The sequence below is a fragment of the Pleurodeles waltl genome, chromosome 1_2 (assembly GCF_031143425.1).
Source record: "Pleurodeles waltl isolate 20211129_DDA chromosome 1_2, aPleWal1.hap1.20221129, whole genome shotgun sequence".
In the NCBI taxonomy this organism is placed as follows: domain Eukaryota; kingdom Metazoa; phylum Chordata; class Amphibia; order Caudata; family Salamandridae; genus Pleurodeles; species Pleurodeles waltl.
In genome coordinates, this window is record NC_090437.1 from 137,667,545 (window position 1) to 137,691,400 (window position 23,856).

Sequence of the window (23,856 nt, forward strand, 5' to 3'; positions counted from 1 at the left end):
CCACACAAACACTCACACACCCACTCACATACTCACTTACACGTACAACCACTCACACATCCATACAGCTACTCACACACCCACTCACAGAACAAAAGAACACTTGTACACCCACTCACAGAGCCACTCATATGCCAAATCACACACCAACTCACCCAGACACCCCCACACATACCCACAAACCTACTGCCACACCCAGTCAGACCTTACACAGCCACTCACACACCCACTCACGGACCCTCAAAGCGACTCACACACGCGCCCACACACCCACTCAAACACCCATTCACACACCAACACACAGCCAGTGATGAACCCATACAGCTACTCACACACTCACCCACCGTGTGGGATGGCTGCATGACCCTACTCTCTGGGGTAAACTTAGATTTTAAAGGGAAGGAGGCATGCAGTCCCCTCATCGTGCCATTATGGGCCCCATGCATAATATCCCCCAGGGCCTTCATCTTTCAAAAAAGGGGAGGGAATTCTTTGGGGCCCTTATCTCCGGTGGCCTTTTTTAATATAAATGGAATGGGTTGCACAATCTTCCTACCCAAGCTGATCGTGGCCCAGGGGACCCCATCACCCAGAGCCTTCTGGGGCACCCACCAAACATTACATAGGTGGCCTTGGAAGGGAATCCAAAGAACCAGCATCCCCAACTAGGTCTCCTCATGCACCCATCTTGAGTGTGTTGAGAGCTGTTATTACTCCCAACTCCCAAACAAGGGGGGCAGCTGTTTTTGTTGGCTCCCGCCAGATGGAAGCAATCTGCAGGAGCGTGGGCAAGGAAACAAGAATTCGCTTCCACATGGAAGGAGCATTTTCAAAGCTCTAGATGGGTGGAAGATGACTTACTTTCCCTGCTCGCACTCCTGAGGGCAGGGAAGCAACTGTGTCCTGGGAATGGGCTCCCAGGACACAGTATGTGAGCTGGCCCCAGGGAATGGGGTTCTCTCAGTGTTTTAAGGCTCATGGCGGGGTCCACGGTGCCCCACTCCCCTCTATTTAAGTACTGGCCCAGGGGGATGCGGGCCCTGTAGCCCATAGGTGGCTCAGGAAGAGGGGCTGCATGGCCCCACCTAACATGTATGTCAGCCCCAGGGGAAGGGGTTCCTGGTGCCTAACAACACTAATATTTTTCACAGCAACTCTAGGCCACCTTTAATTTTTTTTGGGGGACCCCACCTTTTTTTTTTCAAAGAAAATCTATATATGTATATATTTTGGCCGGAGGGGAGACTTTTATCTGACATCCCCCACAGTTCCCAGGAAGGCGGGACATGTCTACCCTGTCCACGTATATATTATTTAAAATATAACTTCAGGGCATGGACCTGGGTCCTGTAACGGCTGCCTGAGATATTTTTCTTCATGTAGCAGGCAAACATCAGAGCACTCACTCCCGTGTGAGAAATTGGCCAAAAGGAAAAAATTGCCCATTCTGGGCTAGTCACAACACTCTATTTTTACAGTTGACTTTGAGGAACTCTTGCAAGATTCCCATGAACACAACCGTCCAGATACACAAATATTTGTGATCCTTAATATTTCATAAACTACTGAACGGATACTCTAAATCACAAAACATGCTTTCTGGACCAACATTTATGTTCCTGCCAAATTTGGTGTAATTTCATTTAGCAGTTTTTGCCGTAGTGCTGCCCAAAAAAGTCTATGGAAAATGCATGAGGTTTTGCATTTTGTGACTCACCATTTTTCTTGGTTGCCACTGGATGGGTCACCCTGAAACTCTCCATGCACAAACTAGCCAAAAATAGAAACTTTGTTGTGCAACTATGCCTCAAAAGAGACACTATCACTTTCACTACTCGCAGTTCATCTGTCACTTCTTTGTCCTCCAAGTACGATCGAGAGACCCGAAAGGCCTTCCCATGTCACTCTCTCACTCTTCACTCAATTCTCTGTTTGATGATGATCTTGCATCTCCAATACCCCATATACCTTCTAATATATTTCTCAGGAGAGCAAGATGTAAGATGTATGCACTTTAAATATAGAAGGTTCTGAGGGGTACATGGGTAGCCAATCTTTTAATGCATTTCTAATTCTATTTTCTCAAAAAATGTACAAAAGGGACATATCTTATTCCTCTTTAACTTGTTTTATGGATGTGAAAATTTGACCTGTGAGTAGGTGTCCCCATTCATTTACATCTAACACAATATTCCTATGCTTCTAATACTCTAGAGCAGGGTTCTGCAAAGTCAGTCCTGGAGAGCCGGGTCCATGCCAGATATTTAGCATATCCACATGTAGAAACCTGTAGATTTCTGAAACATCTTTTTTCTAAATGTGGATATGCAAAAAATCTGGCAAGGCCCCGGCTCTCCAGGACCGACTTTGCAGAACCCTGCTCTAGAGGCTGTCACAGTACTTAGGAACATTATGGGGGTTATTACAACTTTGGAGGAGGTGTTAATCCGTCCCAAAAGTGACGGTAAAGTGACGGATATACCACCAGCTGTATTACGAGTCCATTATATCCTATGGAACTCGTAATACGGCTGGTGGTATATCCGTCACTTTACCGTCACTTTTGGGACGGATTAACACCTCCTCCAAAGTTGTAATAACCCCCTATGTTCCTCAAAAGCAAGGTACACATGTTCATGTAAGAAATTTCTAGTTAGCTGCCTTGTGGTTCCTCCTTGATTTGTATGGTCTGTCCTTAATCCCCAGAAGACAGGCATCTTTCTCCAACCCTCCATACCTGGAAGTAAGACTTGTCAAAGTTATCCTCAACCTTTGTCCCATGTATCTCTAGCCTGAGTGTATAAATGTGAAAATATACACCTTATATGGTGGTTAGTGATGCAGATAGCAGTTAAACCTGTTTGTACACTCTGGCGCTGATTAAAGGTTGGTCAGTATATTCCGACACATGCATAAACCCATGTTTGCGCAAGGATAGGAATTATGAGGTAGTATGTATTTAACGCATCTGATAATTATTATCAGATGCATGAAATACTGCCTTTGGTAAATTTCGACATGTCAAACCTGCCGAAAATTAACAGGGGAAAAGCACTTGGTGTTTACTATATCATGTGAATTTTGGTATGTTAAACACCAAAGTCTGCATATCATTATCCACCAACTCGTAATAGGTGTTATTCATGGTACTCGATAAATAACGTACCCCATGGTATTGAAAACTGAGTTGCAGCCTGTAATTCAGAATGTGAACATTTTGACAAAGGTTTATTTTTCATGATATTTTTCATATTCCAAGTTGCTGATTACAAACTAAGGTTCTTGTTTAATTCATTTATCAGGTTCGGGAACGGATGGAAAACCTACGGCGTAATGCAATCAGGGAAGCACGTGGTCAACAGCTCTCCAGTTCACAGAGGTATGTATACATCTCAACTTCCATTGTCCATTATGTGTTTAAAGATTGTTATTATGCAACCATACTTGTACAGCAACTAGCTTCATACAATAGTACATAAATGTATCACATATTATCTTCCAAATTAAACATTTTGCCCTGTTCCTCAGCTATTTTCTGGAATTGTAAAATCACTCTTGGCTTTTTTTAAATGATTACTTTCCAATGCATATTGTTTTTACTGTGCTGTTCAGGTTTGACATTAGCCTAGGCATTTTGATTTTACTAAAAAATGTATGATACACGAACATATAGGGGCTTTTAGCAATCTCTTTATCGATTGGCCCCTTGTTGTGTCATTCATATTTTGCTTCTGCCCACTACAGCATATAGAATGGGGCCTGGGTTTAGCCTACTTAAGCCACTTGTTAACTTCACTTTGAGTTACTGCATTTTGCACTCTCACAAGGAACACACAGCCTAGGTCCCTTCAGTGTCAGAGTTTTTGTTTCTACTTTCTTTTTTGTTTTAATTATTTTAGTGTTGCACTTGTGTTAAGAGCCTGATGTGATAGAAGGATGCTTCTGATTCTCATTCTATATTTATCAGATCCCATCTCCTGCCAATGCTATTGTAAATTCTTTTTGGAATGCTTTGCTTTTCTTACTGCTGCTATTTCACAGCATACCAGATTGTGTCCATTTGAAACTGTTCTGTATTAAGATATCCTCTTTGTGTCTTTCTCTCCTTCTTTATCTTTTCCTTCTTCCCTTAATAATTGATTTATTTCCTTCCAAATGAATTTCTTTCTTCTCTTCTTTCTTTCTTTCCTTCTTGGCTACTTTCTTTCTTTCACTCGTTCTTTCTTTCTCAATTAAAGTTTTGCATACTTCCCAGAAGGGTGGAGGCAAAAGCCAATACTGTTGGTTTTTCCAGTAGTTGTTTGTAATGAAATTCTTCACCACTGGGGCATTACAAACACGTTGAAGACATGGCATAACTTATCACACAATTAACTTTAATATTATGACCTCTTCATTAGTTACATGTGCAATTTGGCTGAGTACCATTACGTTGCTTGAGCTAAGCCCTAATGAACACTCTATAAAGTATATATATAGTTTTAATTTTACATATTAGTTCAAATAAATAAAACATTAACAAACCCTCCACAACATGTTGACACATAGCCTATACATAAACACAATTGTTAAATTACAAATATAATGAACACTAAATTAAAATCACTTCTTCAACAGTAACATATGTAAATACTAAACATATTTCCTGATCTTTTGGGTTAGGCTAGAACACAAATTAACATATTTTTAAAAAGTTTTTGTTATTACGCACAAGCTTTATTTGGCCATCAGGCCATCAAAGCAATACAATACAAAATAGAATAATCATCATAAGAGAACATATACATATCCATCAATAACCAAATGTATAAAAGAATAAGAATAAGTTCTGTCCAAGCTAAAACCAATTAAGATCATTATAGGTAAAAGTTACGTATACGCCATGCCTCTACTAAAAACTTGCTTATAGCATAAATTAACACACTTGAATTGTGACTTTTCAGGATCCTCAAAGGTAAAGCACATTTCCTTAACTTCAGTTCCCGGCAAATACTACGGATCCATTTAGACCTTGGAATTAAATAAGCAGGACAGAAAAACATAAAATGCTCTACTGTTTCTGGGGAATTGCAACACACAGGACAGATATCAGATGTTAAATTGGGTCCCCATCTGCTTGTCAAGGCCATTAATGGTAATGTCCCAAATCGGAATCTGGCATACAGTCCTTTGCCTAAAAGGTCAGGTATTATATCTAAATATAATTCAAATTCTGGGTACCATTTAAAATCAATAAAAAGATTAGTTAATCGACCACAAGATTTGCGGGAGATATAATCATTCCTTACATAAAACCAATAGGCCTCCTTCAGAACTTTAACATGAGATTTCTCAAGTTGATAGGGGTTCTCCCATAGATCTCTCAGTCCCAATGTGCAAAACCAGCTGGAAACATGTCTAATCCATGGTATGGAGGTGGAATTAGTACAATGTAACAATTCTAGAAGTGAGGACCTATCTACGACCAACTCTGGGACTACCCATAGCTTCACCCAATACAACAAGGGTCGTAATATGATTAAGTCAGCCATTCGTTTTAGGCCTAAGTCTAAAAATAAAGGAACTAATGGGGTGCTGGTGGGGCATGCACATAAAGCCCGAGCGAAGCTGTTCTCAATTTTGGTTATTCTACTACTATCTGCCATGCCCCAAATCTCTGAACCATAGGCGGCAGCACCCTGCGCCTTAGCCACATAGATCTTTATTGCTGGGGATACAGCTTTGGCAATCGTACTCCTATAAAGGCGCAATATGGATGCTGCCCGATGTTGCAAAAGCCCAGCGCTCTTGCTAACCTGGTCCTCCCAATGAAGTGAATCTGTGAGCCTTACGCCCAGGTAATCAATAGAGCTAACCTGGTCCAGAATATCACCATCTATCCTTATAGTGCATTTCTTCCGACGTCCGGAGCGGAGCACCATCAGTTTAGTTTTCTTCAGATTCAGCTCTAGGCCGGAATTTCCACAAAATAAATAGAATTTATCCACCAGAATTTGTAAACCCATCAGCGTTTTTGAAATGAGTAAGGAGTCATCCGCAAAGAGGAGAATAGGGATTTTCTGGTTGACTAAATTGGGGGCATCATTCTGACATGTCCTTAATTCTTGCACCACCTCATTAATAAATAGGGAAAACAAGAGTGGTGCTAGCACACATCCTTGTCGGACGCCTCTTTTAATAGGGAATTTATTGGACAGTTCACCATGTTTGCCCCACCTCACTTGGGCATATGTATCTTCATGCATGCGTTTCAATAAAAGAATTATATGAGCTGGAATCCCTATTCTATATAGCACTTCCCAAAGTTTCCCCCTAGGGACCAAGTCAAAGGCAGAACGTAAGTCAACAAAGGCAACATATAATGGTTGCTTTGCCAAAACCACATATTTCCAATGTAACACAGCCAACCTAAAGGTCTGATCTACCGTGCTTATTTTAGGCCGGAACCCCGCCTGTAACGGTGAAAGAATATGCTGCTCCGTGACCCAACTCGATAGTCTATAAAAAGTTTTTAATCTTCACCACATAAAAAATCTTGATTTGTATCAATACCAATGATATTAAATCATTGTTTCCTGAAATTCCATAATACAAATTAGGCATATCCCTTTACTTATCCATTTTTGATTCAGTTCCATGTTATGAGCTAGTGACTGTCACAAGGAAGTATGCATGAGGTGTTCAGGGGCTTAATATGTGAAACAAATATATTTAACGTAGGAAACAGAATTATTCAAGGAGAAGCAGAGGATACTCAAGAATTCTACATATGTGGTCACAGATCTTATTTGTTTTGCAACAAAGGTACTCACCCATTGTACTTATAGATCTGTATCAAAAACACTTCTTCCCCTTTTTGTGGCCAAAATAGTGTTAATATTTGTGTTATATCTTTCAAATCAAAATGACACATGCAGCATATACACAAAGCCTATGTTACCAGCTTCTGGTAGTACTAAAAAAATTGTTTTTTTAAAATTAATTTAGTTGGTATTTTTCTCTTTTGTTATCAGTTTTGATTTAAACAATACAACAACATAAGAAGTATAGCAATCAGTGCATATCGATAATTCAACAAAGGGGCGATCTCAGTTATGGTCATGGCGGCATGTTCACAATGACAAGAAATTTAAAAAAGGAGAAGGGAAATACATTCATCCAAGGTCACATTTCCGACCGAACAGGGCCAATTGCACTCCGATGCCCAGACGACCCATAGGCTCACATAGAAATGGACCATCTAGTAACAATGTTAGTCATGAGAGATCACAGTGTCAAAAATAAGTAGTGCCCCACATCACTCCCCTTCACTAGAGTCTTCCATGGAATCGTGTTCATCGTCCTCTGTAAAATTATGGAGAAGAGACCCCCCACAACATGATTGTCTCCGAAGCCCCCCTGTCCCTGCGGGCATTGCGCATATGCACCTGTTCTGCTACTCCCCATTCAAGGATATCCCTCTGCCATGAGGACACTAGAGGAACCCGGGCACTCATCTAACAAATGGCCACTCTTCTCTTGGCCAGCATCAATGCCAGTTGGGCCAGCCTGTGATGCATCAGTCTTCCCCTTGGTCTAGACACCACTCCCAGAAGGCAGGCCAGCGGGGGCAAGGGTATTGCAATGCTAGTCACTTCTGCTATCTTGGGCACTACAGCTTCCCAGTATCCCTGAACCCCAACACAGGTCCAGGCCAGATGCAATAAATTAGCACCCAGCTCCCCACATCTCATACACCATGCATTCCTTTCTGGAGTTATTCTATTGAGACGTCCAGGGGTCACATTTGTACGATTCAAGAAATTAAAATGTAGCAATTTAAATCTATTACAGGACACTTTTATTCACCAGCGTACACGCTAGCTCCCAATCAGCGCCTGTTACAGGCCCCCCCCAACTCCCTCGCCCATGCGTCTCGTGCAACACATCATCTCTGACAGCATTATGGAATAATGAATTAGGTGCCTCCTCCCCCCATCTGAGCAGACCGCCCAGCACTTGGGATGGCTGCGGGGCAGCCGGAAACCAAACTCAAACATCCTGCGCCACACTTTCCAGTTTGGCATACTGTAGGAACTGGTCCGACCCCACCTCGAAGATTTCCTGAGCCTCTGGGAAATCAATAAGCACCTCCCCCGGGGTACAGGTCCCCACCGGTCTGACAACCTCCAGCTCTCCAGCAATCCAAAGCCATGTCTGCATCAATAGCCCTGAATGAGGCAAGGTCCCAAATGTGTAGGACTCTGCCAAATGGTGCCCTACATAACATTTCACCCACAAATGCCTCCCAGATTGCCACAGTGTGCTGCACCAAATAGGGACGTTTCTCCTTAGATCGCCCTCCCCACATCAATAGTTCCGCCAATGTATCACCACCCAACGTACCTAGGAACAACCTCTTCTCCCGGTTGTCTGACACTGTCAGCAATCACGCAGCATGTTATTAATTGGCTGCATAATAGTAGTGTTGCACAACGGGTAGGGCAAGACCGTCACCTTCCAAATTGCGTTTAAGAACAGACAAGGCCACTCTTTGGCTTTCGGCCCTGACCAGGGAGATAAGCAGACTATCTAACTTTAGAAAAACAGGAGCCGAGTGGAAACATGGCATTCTGAACCAGATGAAGGCAACGTGGAAGAAAAACCATCTCCACCACAGCTGCCCTACCTATCACAGACAAGGAGAGTCGACTCCAAAATGCCATGGACCCTCCAAGGTTTGTCATAACACTGTCTTCATTGAAGCATTTATATGTGTCCTCTGTATGCGCCACCCATATACTCAGATATCTAAAGCCTTCTGTTTACCAGCGGAGGCCAAGCTCAGACAATGGATTAACAGGAAACCCCACCAGGCTGTCCAGTGGAAACAGGATTGACTTCCCAACATTGACCCGGAGGCCCGAAACCGTACCAAAGATCTCTAGAAGCCCCATCAAAACTGGCACCACCCAGATGGGTGTATGGACATATACCAATGCATCATCTGCATACAGAGAGAGAACATGTGTAGAGTCACCAATTCTAATCCTCCACTGTGCCATCTTCTTACGCAGCAGGATTGCCAAGGGCTCAATTTCAAGGACGTAAAGCAGCGGCGAGGGGGGGCAGCCCTGCCTCGTACCCCTCCCCACTTCCCACTCCCCCAAAACGTCTCTCCTGATACTAACACAAACGGAAGGGCTGGTATACAAGAGGTGCACCCAGCCACAAAAGACAGGACAAAATCCCATTCCCCGCAGCACAGCCATAGGTACGTTTACTCTACCTTATCAAACGCCTTTTCCAAGTCAAGTGATACTAAAGCCAATTCAGAGGCACTGTCCATTGTTTTGTGCAAAACATGTGTGAGTCTCCGGATATTAAGAGTGGTGCTGCATGCCGGCATAAAGCCACACTGGTCTTCATGTACTAGTGTGTGGACCACTGTCAACAACCGTGATGCCAATACTTTGCAAGGTATTTTAATATCAGTATTAAGCATCGTGAGAGGCCTGTATGATACCTTCCCTCATCGTGCTTAGCAGTATCCCACTGTACCAAGCCTCACAGAGGACCTCTAATAATTTCCCTCTCAGAGTGACAGAATAATCTTGATAAAACTCTGCAGGAAAGCCATCTCCACTCAGAGCTTTAGATCTGCTGAGGACCTAGATGGCTGATCCCAACTCCTCCATGTCTATCTCACTCTCCAGTTCCTGCACAAGCCCAAGGGCAGCCTGGGCAACCCTACTCCATTTGGATACTCCTCAATCCACCACGGTGGGACCACTGCTCCGGCACTATGTACACCACGTAGATGCTCTATGAATACCCCTAGGACATCTTGACGATTGGAGGGAGCTCCTGCTCCCATCCTAGTATCCAGGCGAGGAGTTTCCCTGATTGGTCCCCCTCCCTATTTAGTCACTGGCGATACGCTCTAAGCATGCACCTATCTAGCGAGTCCCACGTTGACTGCACTTCCCTCTGCACATGAAGCAACTACTGTCGCAACTCCTGTGATGTCTCCCCAGAGCCCTGCAGAATGGCCAATCGGCATTCCTTTGCCCCCAAAGTACACTCCAGTTGGTGCTGCACTCCATATGTCGCATTCATACACACCCACGCATGAGAGCCTTAAGGGCCTCACAGCCTAACGCTTTGGTGGTAGCAGAGCTCCAATTAGCCTCCAGATAATTTGCAAGGGTACTTGCCAGAGCATCGCAGCACACTGGGTCCATTAAAAAAATCCAGGGGCATGCGCCAGCTGCGTACACGTTGCATAGGCGGACCCCATTGCAACCTCAGTAACACCGGTGCATGATCAGAAAGAAACTTGCCTAAATGTGTCACCTCCACCAAGGACTGCAGATCAATGCCACTCACTAATATGCGACCCAAACTTCTATAAGTGTTGTGTCAGTGAATGGCATGTATATTTGTGACCCTCTGGATGCAGATCTGCCAGCTATACCTGAACTTCAGATTACACATAACTACTGTGAGTGAGGCCGACATTAGTGGTTTGGTGCCCAGTCGGGGCAGGTGCCGGTCCAACTAGCCATCCAGGATGCAACTGTAAGCCCCAGCCCATATCATTGGTGTTCCGATACAGCCCTCCAATAACTCTTGGATACCCATAAAAAATAATTTATCATCCACATTGGGTGCGTAAGTATTAAACAGTATACCCTCTCTCCCATCTAACATCCCCTGGACCAGTACATAGTGCCCCTCTACATCTGCCTTGCTGAGTATGTGTCTGAAGGGTACCCCAGGTGCGATCCAGATGGCAACCCCCCCACGCATAAGAGGAGTAAGTGGCGGAGTACAATTGTCCCCTCCCCTTCTTCCCAAACCGCTGAACTTCCTCTCCCACAAGATGGGTCTCCTGCAAGTAAGCTATTTGTATCTTATTGCGACGGAGGAACGAATGTACCCTGTAACATTTGGAGTAGCCCTTTAAACCCCAGACATTCCAGGTTAAGATATTCTTATGTTCAGCCATGACGACCTACTACCTTCATCCAGCCTTAGAAGGCCGTACCACCCCCGGCCAGCTGCCCTCCTGTGCCTTTCCAACTGTCTGGTGTGTGTGGTATGAATTAACATTATGCACTGCATGAACACAACCCCCTTTTTAAACAAGGAGCAATATTGAACAATTCAAGACCTCTGACACCCCCCCACCGCAGACAGGCAGTATAACAATTGAAACAACAACCACTGCTCATCCATAAAGTACCATGCTGCCAGGACCCACAGCCTAACCCCAACCCTCTGAAACTTAGCCTACCACTTATAGTGGAGATAGGCGTTCCCACCCCCATAGCAGATAACGTCCCAACTGATGGCCAATTATATCTCAAATCAACGCACCCATGTCACTTCAAACGCCTCCTCCGGCATAATCAGTATCCCACCTTTGCAAAGTCTGAGCAGACAGAGAGAGAGAGGACAGAAAAGAACATCAGAAATGAGGTATACACAGCACATCTAGCATGAATACAGTCAAGTGGCAGTGCAGTCGATGTTTGCCTCCTCTGCAACAGCTGTCCACGTCCCTGTTGGACCAAGTGTTACATTTCGATGCGTCACTGCCATTGTGCTGTCTTCCTGGATCTCGATCCTGGTGGGGCTTGCCCCTCCTTCCGACAACAACTTCTTCTGTCCGGCTGTCTCTCGAGACATCCGGTTTGAGTCAAGGGTCCCCCGGGCAGTCCCGGCCCCCTTCCTCTGGGATCTCGCTCCTTCCCGAGGTACCTTGTCCCAAGCCTGAAGCCATTTCCACACATCTTATGGCATATAAAAAAAAATGGGACTTTCCGGCATGGAGGACCTTCAGCCGGGCGGGATACAGCAGCATGTCTTGAATGTTCAGCGAGCGTAGTTTAACCTTGACCTCCAAGAATCCCTTCTGAGACCTTTGTACTTTATTGGTGTAATCCGCGTATATTGAGATTCTATGATTGTCAAAGTGGACAGACTCCATTTCTCGACTGGCCCGAAGGATGCAGTCTCTGTCTTTATAGTTGAGTATTCATGCTATAATGGCTCTTAGTGGCGCTCCGGGCCGAGGGGAGGCCATCAGCGCACGGTGCACCCTTTCAGTCTCAAACAATGGGGACTGTCTGACAGGCTTCAACAGCTCTTGAGTCCAACGCTCCACAAATGCCTCCATGGCAGGCCCTTCGGCTGGGTCCGGGAACCTGATGAAACACAGTTGTGACCTGACCTGCCCTCAGCATCCTCCAACCTGACCTCGAGGGTCCCGGCTCTGGAGGTGACCTCCGCCATCTTCTCCCGCAGTGTGGTAACCTCCGCCCAGAGCTCTGAGAATGAGCCCTCTGTGATTTGCACTCTATCGGATACCTTCTGAAGGTCCGCCCGGAGGAGGTTGACCCCAGATGCCACTGACTCAATCTTCCCCTCGAGGGCCTCACTGGATCCCTGAATCGCAACTAGCAGTTCCGCTCTTGTGGGTTCCCTGGCAGGGACATCCAACCCCGCATCTTCCCTGTGCCCAGCCAGACATGACTCCCGCTGCTTAGACGGGGCTGGGGTGGTGTACAGTTCCATGGTGTTGCCCTGCAGTGGGGCCAGTCACTTACTTTTACCTGTAGGCAGGGGTCTGGTGTAAAGCGCTCAGAATCCCCCTTGAGGCTCAACAGCCAAAGTTTGCCAACAGGATAAGTCGCAGTAGGGGGGGTGAAAGGAGCAACCCCACTAGCCAAATGTTGCCAGGTGACCACCAACTGCCTCTGGTCACACAGTTCCACACCTCCAGCCCCAGTCCAATAGTGGGGACTCGCTTCATCCCACAGCCAGACTCACTGTGCCTCCAAGGGTCCCTCAAGGACAAGTGCGCACACAGTAGGCCACCACACTTGACAGCGTTGTGCGCTCCGGGCCCAGTGGGACAGCCAAGCACCAGGTTAGGGCCTCCTATCAGTCCCTACCCCGTGCTGCTCGAGCCCACCTCTCTGCGCACATTCCAGGCCCTCGGTATCTCCTCACGGCATTCTCTTCCTCAGGGCCTTGGCAGCTCCACACGGCGTAGCCCAGACAGCACACGGCAATATGTCCTCGTGTCAGGCTTCACGGCCCCGGACCGACGCGCAGCCCGACTGCACTGGCCTCGCCAGGTAGAGGAGGATGTTGTCCTCCAACTGCTGGCTCGCTCGCCTCCCGCCCCTCTCCTCTGCTCTCCTGCAGCCCAACACCCGAGGCTCCAGTTGCGCCTCCAGGTAAGCTGCGGTACCCCACCCCCCCAGCGTGCTCGTGTCTCTCAGTGGCTGGCGAGGGAACTCGCTAGACCTCAGGACACCCGGGGGTCCTTAGCAATCAGCGGGCCCTTCTGTTGATCCCTGTTGGGCAGGATTATGAAGGATTTTGCTGAGGACACGAGGAGCCTCTCAGAGGCGCATCCTATCGGCCATCTTGCATGGCCAGGCCCCAGTAATTAAAATATTAAATTGCTTAAGAAGAAGTCTTATAAAACTGAGAAACAGGAATGCTGTTATCAAAGGGTTGTAAATTGGATAAAATGATCTATTAAATTGCTACCTTGTTTTAATGAACCCAGTTTATGTAGGTACTCCATTGAAAACATGTTATTTTTAAATTGCAGCTTAAACAACAAATAATTTACCCATACATTCTGAACACTATAAGTCATTAAGTCGCCCACCTGATAAATCCTGATACCCTATTTAGCAATATTATCACTCTAGATTAAATTGCCCCCTGTGGTTTCAGGGTTAGCATGAATATGTTAGAAAGACAAGATCACTGCCAGTCTGCCAGAGATACCGCAGTACATGTGACTAATCTCAAATACAAGCAAGCATTGAGCAGTGAGCATGCTCACGTTGAACAGATTTCCCCAACCATTTTACATGGAATAACATCAAGCCAATTACAAGAAAGTTAATCTAATGTGGTAGCATTTTGGCATGATATTGCTGTTACGTTCTCTTAATGGGGGAAAGACAGCCACCACCAAAGGAAAAATTAATGGGTCTCACAACTTAGAACTTTGTTTAAGCTGCAAAGCGAAGTCTGTTAATTGAACCCTAGCCTACTGTAGGCGTAAATGCAATATGTAAATATTTCTGCTTAGTCACTTGGTCCATTTGACAAATACCTTTATATTTGTTTTCATAGCATTCCTTTTAAGCTTATTTGGTTTGTTCTACTCAGCCAGTGTTTAAAACAATGTTGCAGACTAATGTGTTAGATCTATTATTTTTAAAACACCAGCTTAGGACAATATTGGGACTGCAAACCCATTCAGCTTCAGAGAATAACACTGAAGGCCCTGAAAACAAGTGAGCATAAGAGGTATATAGCAACTGAAGAGTGATGGGACAATAATGTAACTGCATTTAAGTCTATTGGCTATTTAACCCTTCTTAGATAGGACACCACTCTGATCCAGCTGCACACCAGCTTTTGCCTGTAGCTTCATAATCACATTTAAGAACACAGGGTCAATCTCAACATCAATAGCTCCCAGCACAATGCTGAATGAACTAAGTGGCCGTAGGCTGCTCTGCAGTCCACAAAACAATGTATTGCCAAAATATTGAGTTTCAATTATCTGTTTTACAAGAATATTGCTGTAAGAATATCATGATGTGAAAAATATCCTCAACATGAATATTGCAGGTAAGGATCCTGCTTTTTACTGTTGTTTTTAATAATGTTGTTATAATGTTATGTCAGATTGCTTTTTCAATATCTTTTAAATGTTAATAGCGTTATATATTTTATTTGTTTTTAATGTGTGATAATTTGTTTAAAGCATTTTATTTCATCAATTTGAAGGTACATACAACCAAGCATAAATACTAGGAACAAGAGGTTCAAATTTATAGCGACTAATACGACATAATTTGAGATAGAAATAACGTCATAATAACGTCCATTTATGGGAGAATTCAACACAATAAATGTTTCCTACAAATACTAATTACATGAAGCAAAGATTAATACCTAAATATACAGGTAATTCCCAGATAATCTCATCCCTCATTCAAGGGTCGGATCTCTGCTTTCTCCCCAAATGCCCCTAAACTTCCTTATTGCACCCTTGCATAGTGCATACAACTGCTCCTTGAACTGTACCACTTTCATTTTATGCTCCCAGTGTTCCTATAACGGAGGTAGTACTGACTTCCATGCTTGTAATATTAATGACTTTGCTACTATGGAGACGATAAAAAAATAGCTTGGAGCGAGTGGATAACCTTGTGCAGCTAGAGATGCTGAAAAGGGTTTCTGAGACTAAAGAAACATGAACTTTGGAACTGATCTACTGGAATATTTTCTCCCAGAATTACTAGGTCAGGGCCCGTGAAACATACATGTTGCCAATCCCCCTGGTTACAACGAGGGCATTCTCCAGAGGCTGATAAAATTTCTTCTTTGATTGAAGCTGGTATGTAATAAAGTGTCTATTTTGAAAGAAAATACATTCTTTTAAAATTCGCACCCCTTATAGCTTTGTGGGAAAGGATATTATAATGCAACAGAGCTGTGGGTCTATCTCAGACCCTGTTGCGATTTCAATCTTAGTTAGGGCTTGGGGGGCATTTATTTCATGTAGCTGTTGGCAGAAGATCTGATACCAATGGCCCTTCCTGATCCGGCTTCTAACATTAAAGGCATGGGCAATCGTAGAGGCTACCGGGTCAATTGTTTTCTCTGTTGCCTGCATAAAATGATTGATTTGGAAATAAGAGAAGGTTAAACCTTCCGGGATGACCACATCGCCCTTGCTAAGTTGCACCCACGATTTGATTTCCCCTGCCAGTAAAAGTCAGAAAACCTGGAAAAACTTGGATTTTCCCACTCTCTAATATGGCTAGGGCCCAACCTACAGTTCAATACCTAGAGTTGCGTAGCAAGATTGAAAGATGAAAACGGGGGACTTGGTATTTCTATTGAAACTCAGCAGCTCTAGACTGAATCGCGTTGGAAATTTGATACCTGGTACGCTTGGAAGTCTCGGAATTTTTAAGAAATGGGGAAGCTTAATGCTACTCTCAACTAACATTTGCTTCAGATAGAAATGATGGCCTTGTTTATGAGATAAGGCTGCTCTAATAGCCCAGTCTAAATATGCAGCCTCGTAGAATTTCTTGAAGTTGGTTAATGCTAGACTACGGTCTTCTTGTGTAACGAAAGTGTGTCAAGTTTACTATGGGACTTGTTATTCTTCCAGATAAACTGACAGAGCATTTTATCAATTTCCTTAAAGAAATTATTGGGTATTTTGATGATTACACTAGAAATAATAAAAAGGAAAAGAGGAAGAATCGTCATTTTGACGAGTGCTACACGACCAACAATTGTTAATGGAAGAGTTTGCCATTTATGAAGCAATTTATGAAGAAATTTATGAAGCTTTATTGAGAGTGGACAAATAGTTAAGTTGATAAAGGTCAGAAAAGTTGTGGGAGACATAAATGCCCAAATGTCTAATAGATTGTAGGACCAAACGTGAGCCCTTATGTCAAAGGGTAAAACTAGTTCAGTGCTATCAAATAGGAGAGCCTCTGATTTTGTATGGTTGACCCTCCAACCGCCCAGATCAGTAAAGACCTTAATCCTCTCAAAGGTCCTTTCTACATTTCGTGCCTCAGCGGATATATACAAAAGCATATCAGCAAACAGTTTCAGTTTTGGTGCTTGAGTCAGTGGTGCCTTAAAAAAAAATATATTGGCAGAGGGGTGCTGCCAAGGGCTCAATAAAAAGTGCAAAAAGCATAGGTGAAAGAGGACATCCATGACAGGTGGCCAACAGATTTTCAAGTTACCGGCTATGCATGCATTTATTAAACCTTGGCTTCAGCCTTAGCATACAAATTATGGAGCAGCTGTACAATTTTTGTGGGCAAGTTAAATCTATCCAGGACTAGAAACAGCACTTCCCATTGAACTAAATCAAATTCTTTCCCTACGTCCAGCATAATGATTGCGCCCTTGGTGTTGTTCTTAGAGAAATAGTCAATAGCCTGTAGCAAAAAGTTAGTATGATATATGCCTGCATGGGAGAATACCACACTGATCATTGTTAACCATCCCTTGAGCCAAAGGGACGATCCTGGCAGCTAGTATCTTTGTAAGAAGCTTGTAGTCATGGTTTAATAGACTAATCAGACGATAAGAGTCCAGATTCTCGAGCGGCTTACCCTTATTGATGAAACTAACAATGAGGAGCCAGGTACCTCAGCTCCAGTGAGAATGTAATTGAATAGAATAACCAAGAATTCCACTATTTGTTCTGTCAATAGTTTATATAATTTGGCCGGCAGGATATCATCGCCACAGGCCAGCCTTCCCGTTTGGGGAGGCTGAAATGACCTTTTTCACCTCTGACAATGCAATGGGGGCTATTACTGATGACTGGGATTCCTCACCTGGGGTGGATAAATTAACTGACCCTAAATATTTGTTTACCCGCCCAGCATTGGTCACAAGTGTAGAAGTATATAGTCTTGAATAGTGTGACAAAAACACCTTGTCAGTTTCCTTAGGTTGGTTCACAACAATCCCCTGAGCCTCGTCATGGATCGATTTAATAGTGGCATTATTAGACTTTATCTTGTCTGACCATGCCAATAGCCTACCAACATACTCATTTTCTTCATAGTGTCGCTGTAAGCACGTACGCTCGTTAACTATTTCCCGGGATAAGCGATAGTCCCTTAAATTATACCTGCCACCTGCAATCTGTTAGCCGAAGCTGGATTGTGAATCGCCTGTTGAATCCATGCTGCTCGATCGAGCTCCTGTTGAAGACAGGAAGTCTTCTCCCTAGTTATTTTGTGTAAGCAAGCTTTGTAGGAGATAGCTCCCCCCTTTATAAATGTCTTACAGGCTTCCCAAGTTGCAAATAGGGAGGCTGACCCTTGATTATTCTCAGTAGCCTGGAGGATCCCTAACCACCCCTCATTTGTCAGGAGAGATTTGTCAAAGCTCCAGCGCGGTCGATCTACCTGGTACACAGGCATACATAGTTCAATCAGGGGGACCGAATGGTTAGAAAAGGGATTAGACAAGATACGTGAACCACCCAGGTCCATAGAAAAGAAGTTAAAACATAGTCTTTCCTGGCGGCCATGCAGAATCTTTTGAAAAAGCAGGTGAATTCTAATGCCTGGGGATGATCTTCCCTCAAGGGGTCCACTGAAGCCAAGTCTTGTAATAATTTTTTATTACAAGGTTCCCGCAAGTCAGCCCGGCGGGAACAGTGCTACACTATTGGTCTCAGGAGCCGAGGTCAACACTGTAGCACAGCAGCACCCTCAGAATGCACACTGACGGCAAAGCAGGGGGTCCTTGCACTACCCATGCCCTGTGGTCCCCTGCACTATGTGGGTTGCTGGTACTTTTCACACAACTTTTTTACCTGATTATATAGGTCACATAAAGATATGCGTTGACGTAAAAAAAAAACACAGTTATGTGAATTTGCTTACTATGAATTTTTGAGAAATGCTATGAATTTCAGGTATCGTGATATTCCGGTACTTCCTGTTTTTTGCTGGCGTAATTAAAGTTTCAACCAGACCTAAAACATCCTGATTTTCCACCCTTCCCCTTTCAGGATGCCCTTCAAAATATTGACAAACCATGTAGTGGTGCCCTTGAAAGAGTTAAAAAAGAAAAAAAAGCATGATTAGATCAAATATTTTCCTGCATTGTCATCCTTTTTACAAAATTTGTTATTGCATTTTCAAACACTGAAGATACAGAAGCCCAAATGCAATTAATTAATACTGCAATAATTATGAACATCATACCATGGCCTGGGCTGGTGACAAATATTAATACAAAGATAGAATTTGAGCTTTCGAAGACAATTAAATTATAGAACCTTTCATATATCCAAGAATGACAAGGAACCAATGTCCATAATTGTGTCATGTAGAAAAGGAAATGTGGGAAGGGGAGGGTAGTATGTGAGTGGATGTCGCACAGCAATATAAGTAGGGTTTCAGGGCATGTTTGAAGAGGATTGCCATTCTTTATTAGAGAGGTACAGGAAGGAGAAGTCAAGGGAGGAACAAGAGCAGTATAGTTATCAAAAATAGTGAACTATCATATTGCAGATTATAACATGGCAAGGAGGAAGTTACATCCAAAACATGGGCATAGACATACAAAATGGCAAAAACATCACTGTAGCAGAAAGAGCAGGAAGGGCAAGGCTCCTGCGCTGTTATGAGGAAAAAGGGTGGTAGAAGGGGTGTGAGGATAAAAGGACTATTAGTAATGCTACATGCTGGTGCCATCATAGTAATTCATGCATGGAGTCCATATGCAGTTGGACAATGTCAGTTTGTTCTGCAGTTTATACATGATGTTCTCATGCATTGCCAAGTATGGCCGATCCCCAGTGCTATGTGATTCTTTATTCTCAGCAGAAATAAAGGCTATGAACCTTTGCTTGGTTTGGTGTAAATCTGTTCAGTAGTTTTTGAGATATAAGCATTTAAAATAGATTTCAAGGTGGGCCTGATGAGTGGAAAAGTTTGAGATATTTGAACAGTAAGTCCACTGAAAGTCTACAAACTTTGATTACATTTTTTTTTATTTTTGAGGCCGAGTTTACCAACTCCTGGACCAGGCTTAAAAAGCAAGCTTAGCTCCAAAGTCTGTGAACCTTGCCTTCGGGTGTGCTAACCCAAAGCATGGGACCTACGACCTATGTCAGACTATCTCTCAGGTTTGAGATCCCTGGCTCAGAGTCTACAACCCCGAAACACGCAACTCCCCCATCCCCCCAACCCCATATGCACTAAAAACGTCCTTTTGACCACCTGAATGTTTGTGTGCAGCAGTGACTGGTCAATCGCAATTAAGTAATCGTTATTGGAAATGTATGAAACTCCAGGAGTTTCATACTGTGATTCACAAGGGTTCGCAAATGGACCTACCTCATTAATATTCATGAGGTAGGTCGCAATTTGCGAGCCTTTACGAATGGCTACAATCATAGGAATGGTGGCCTGCTGGGCTCAGCAGACCACCATGTCTGTGATTGCTTTTCAATAAAGCAATCTTTTTTTTTTTTTTTTTTCTCAAATGAGGCCTGTTTTCCTTAAAGGAAAACGGAATGCGTTTAAAAATGAGAAATTTTTCTTTCTTTTCTTAAGCGTAGGCAGTGGTCTGTGGGAGTGTTCCCTTGAAGACAAACATCTTTAGGGGGGTGGCGACATTTGATTGAATTAAAATTCCCTGCCCATATTATTAAAATTTGAACTATCTTGAAGAAGCAATCTAGTCATTCTCCAGATCATGAATACATAGCTTGTATTAAATTTACTATTGTAATAGTTTATAACTAAAATGCCAGGGTTTGCCTTCATGGAAATTAAGGTAAACTGATAATACAGTGAGTCCAAAAACGCATGTTTTACTTTAGATGGGAATACAACTGAAATTAAGATAAGAAGGCCACACTTAGCTCTGCCTGCGGTGGAAGGAGTAGCAGGAATCATGAAGGATGCAAAGCCTTCCTCATCAATTTCTCCAATTATCCAAGTTTCCTTATGCATATGATCTGTGTTTTTACAGTACAGTTATTCCATTAAGTGGAATGCAACTTATTTGATAAACTCACATTGTTCCATGATAAAAATGAAACCTCAACATTTTCTGCGACTAAAAAAGCAAAACAAGAGACAGTGCCACTAGTGGCACCATCAGATAGCAACACACTGGCAATCATTACGACCCTGGCAGTGAGTGATAACGTGGCGGTAAGACTGCCAACAGACTGGCGGTAATTAACGCCAAATTATGACCATGGTGGTGAAAACTCCCATTGACAGCCAATGTACCACACCAGCCGCCAGGGCGGAAACTCTCACCACGGCGGTAGCCGGCAACAGCCAGGCGGAAGACAAAGTACTGTCCACCATATTAAGACACTGCAAACCACCACCTTTTCCCGGGGCGGTACCAATGCCAACAAAAGCCTGGCGGAAACAGAGCTGAGAAGTGAAAGGACTCACCATTGGAGATGCAGGGAAGAACTACGCCGCCATGGAAGCCAAACTGCAAGTCTTCCTGATGATTTTCTACATAATGCTCCACCTGCAACACCAACGCCGATGAAGACGACGGTGAGTACAGCCGCCTAGCACACAAGAGAAGGAGGGAGAAAAACAGCAGTGGCACACACACACGCACAACTCACACCCGACACACACTCACCATACACACAACCAGCTGCACACATAAACCATTGGCACACGGCATAGTAAAACACGGACCAGATTGCTGAAGTACAGACAGTGTATTAGCATAGCAAAACCCACCACACAAACCAAATATATGCAGATGTTCATAAAGGGCCAATGCCCAGTCCAAAGTCATAAGGGCACACAAGGCCATAGGTCACAGTCCAAGGCCCAACCTGTATACTGACACATCTGGAGAGAACACTGCAGGGGCATCATTTTGCAAGTGGAAGGCACCTTAGGGTGATGGGGTGGGGGGAGTACCACAGCCGAATAGGGAACTTCCCCACTGGTTCTGGAAGGGGCTCCATGCCCATTGCTCTGTCCTGGGGAGTGCAAGGCCACAGTCTCTCGAGTGGGTGACTACCCCACTGGTTCTGAAGGGGGCAACATGCCCATTGCTCTGTCTTGGGGAGTGCAAGGCCACAATATCTCAAGTGGGTGACTACCCCACTGATTCTGGAGTGGGCAACATGCCCATTGCTCTGTCCTGGGAGTGCAAGGCCACAGTCTCTCAAGTGGGTGACTACCCCACTGATTCTGGAGGGGGCAACATGCCCATTGCTTTGTCCTACGAAGTGCAAGGCCACAGTGTCTCGAGTGGGTGATTACCCCACTGGTTTTGGAGAGGGCAACATGCCAATTGCTCTGTCCTGGGGAGTGCAAGGCCACAGTCTCTCGAGTGGGTGACTTTCCTACTGGTTCTGGAAGGGGCAACATGCCCATTGCTCTGTCTTGGGGAGTCCAAGGCCACAATATCTCAAGTGGGTTACTACCCCACTGATTCTGGAGTGGGCAACATGCCCATTGCTTTGTCCTGGGGAGTGCAAGGCCACAGTCTCTCAAGTGGGTGACTACCCCACTGATTCTGGAGCGGGCAACATACCCTTTGCTCTGTCCTGGGGAGTGCAATGTCACAGTCTCTGGAGTGGGTGACCTTCCCACTGGTTCTGGAGGAGGCAACTCACACATTAGCCCCTGGAGTGTGGTCTGCATGGCGTCTGCTTGCGGTGACGCCTGCAGTGTGGTGGTGGATGGAGGAGCCTCAAGGGCAGCCTCTGCACTGTCTGATGGCTGCACTGTGGTGGTGGATGGAGGAGCCTCCCGGGCAGCCTCTGCACTGTCTGATGGTTGCACTGTGGTGGTGGCTGGAGGAGCCTCCTGGGCAGCCTCTGCACTGTCTGATGGCTGCACTTCCTCAGCTGGAGATGGGGGCTCCATGACAGCTGGTGATGGTGGAGGTGTCAGCCTGACAGCCTCCGCTGGCGTAGAGTGCTTTGTCTCCTCCAGTACATGGGGCGTGGATCCCCATATCCTTCCTGCCAGTTGTGGATGGGCTCTTCCCCTCTGCCTGGTGGTACAGGCTCCTTCCCCTTTTTTCCAGGTGATGCAGGCTCCTTCCCCTTCTTCATATACAAAAGAGAGAGGATGTTGAAATTGGAGAAATAGCGCCCAAAGACCCAGTTTGGCATGTATAATAACCAATGTAATACTGATAGGGTGCACTCATAGGGACCCCCCCCCACAAAACCCTAAACTGAATTACCAAGTAAAACAGACAATCAAATTATTAACACCTGAGGCACTCGCTAAAGTAAAATTAATTAGTAACAGATCTTAGTACAAACAAGTTCTTTAGAATCTGTAAGGGAGAAAAAATAAACATTGACATAGCCAAATATCATGATCTCCAAGAAGAGTCCATCCACGAAAAAAGAGGAGAAACGTATTAGATCTTCAGTATGGTTCTTCAATCTTTGTGATTTATTTAATTTAATTGCACATTCCGTTCTCCATTGTATGACAGTAACACTCCGTCATAGCCAAATGTCATATTCTCAATATTCTTCTGAAACAGCCAAACAGGCAACACGTGTTTCGTCTTGGGGAGGACCCCACCGACTTCCTCAGGGCTGAAAACTCAGAATATCATAAATATTCTTAATTGTAATATCGTCGACCACCAGAACATTCCTTATATTATGTAATTGCCGGCCAATCAGCTCAATATCAGTAAACCGAAATCTCAATCCATGACGCATGAGACTGTGGCCCTCATTACAACCCTGGCGGTCAGTGATAAAGCGGCAGTAATACCACAAACAGGACGGCGGTAAAAAAAATTGAATCACGACTATGGCGGAAACCGCCAACATAGACAGCCACTTTAACACTCTGACCTCCACGGCGGTAGAAACAAACACCGCGGCAGTAACCGCCAACAGACAGGCGGAGGACAAAGTACCGCTCACCCTATCACAACAGACCTATCCGCCACCTTTCCCGGGGCAGAACCAATGCTAACAAAAGCACAGCGGAAACAGTACACAGAAGGGAAACAACTCACCTCTCGACACCCAACGAGGAACCAGGACGCCATGGAGCCCGAACTACACGTCCTGCCTATGCTGCTCTGCCTCCTACTCTATCAGGAGCAGGACAGACGTCGACGACCACGGTGAGTACTGCACCTACAACACAGGGGAGGGGGAGGGAAAAGAGAGTGACACACACACGCAACACGCAATACCCCCGCCCCCACCCTCACCCACAACAACATACACACAAATACATGCAGCAACATTACATATACACCCCAAACCCCCCGGAAGAATGC

At 44.6% G+C, this 23,856-nt stretch overlaps 1 protein-coding gene across 1 annotated transcript in view; it reads left to right on the top strand.

The window, feature by feature from the left end:
• Nucleotides 1-23,856, top strand: part of LOC138253708 (uncharacterized) — a 309,351-nt gene that overhangs the window by 62,947 nt on the left and 222,548 nt on the right. The window contains exon 3 of the mRNA XM_069205800.1: nt 3,303-3,379. Within this exon, the coding sequence (XP_069061901.1) occupies nt 3,303-3,379 (77 nt within the window). The remainder of the gene's footprint in view (nt 1-3,302; nt 3,380-23,856) is intronic.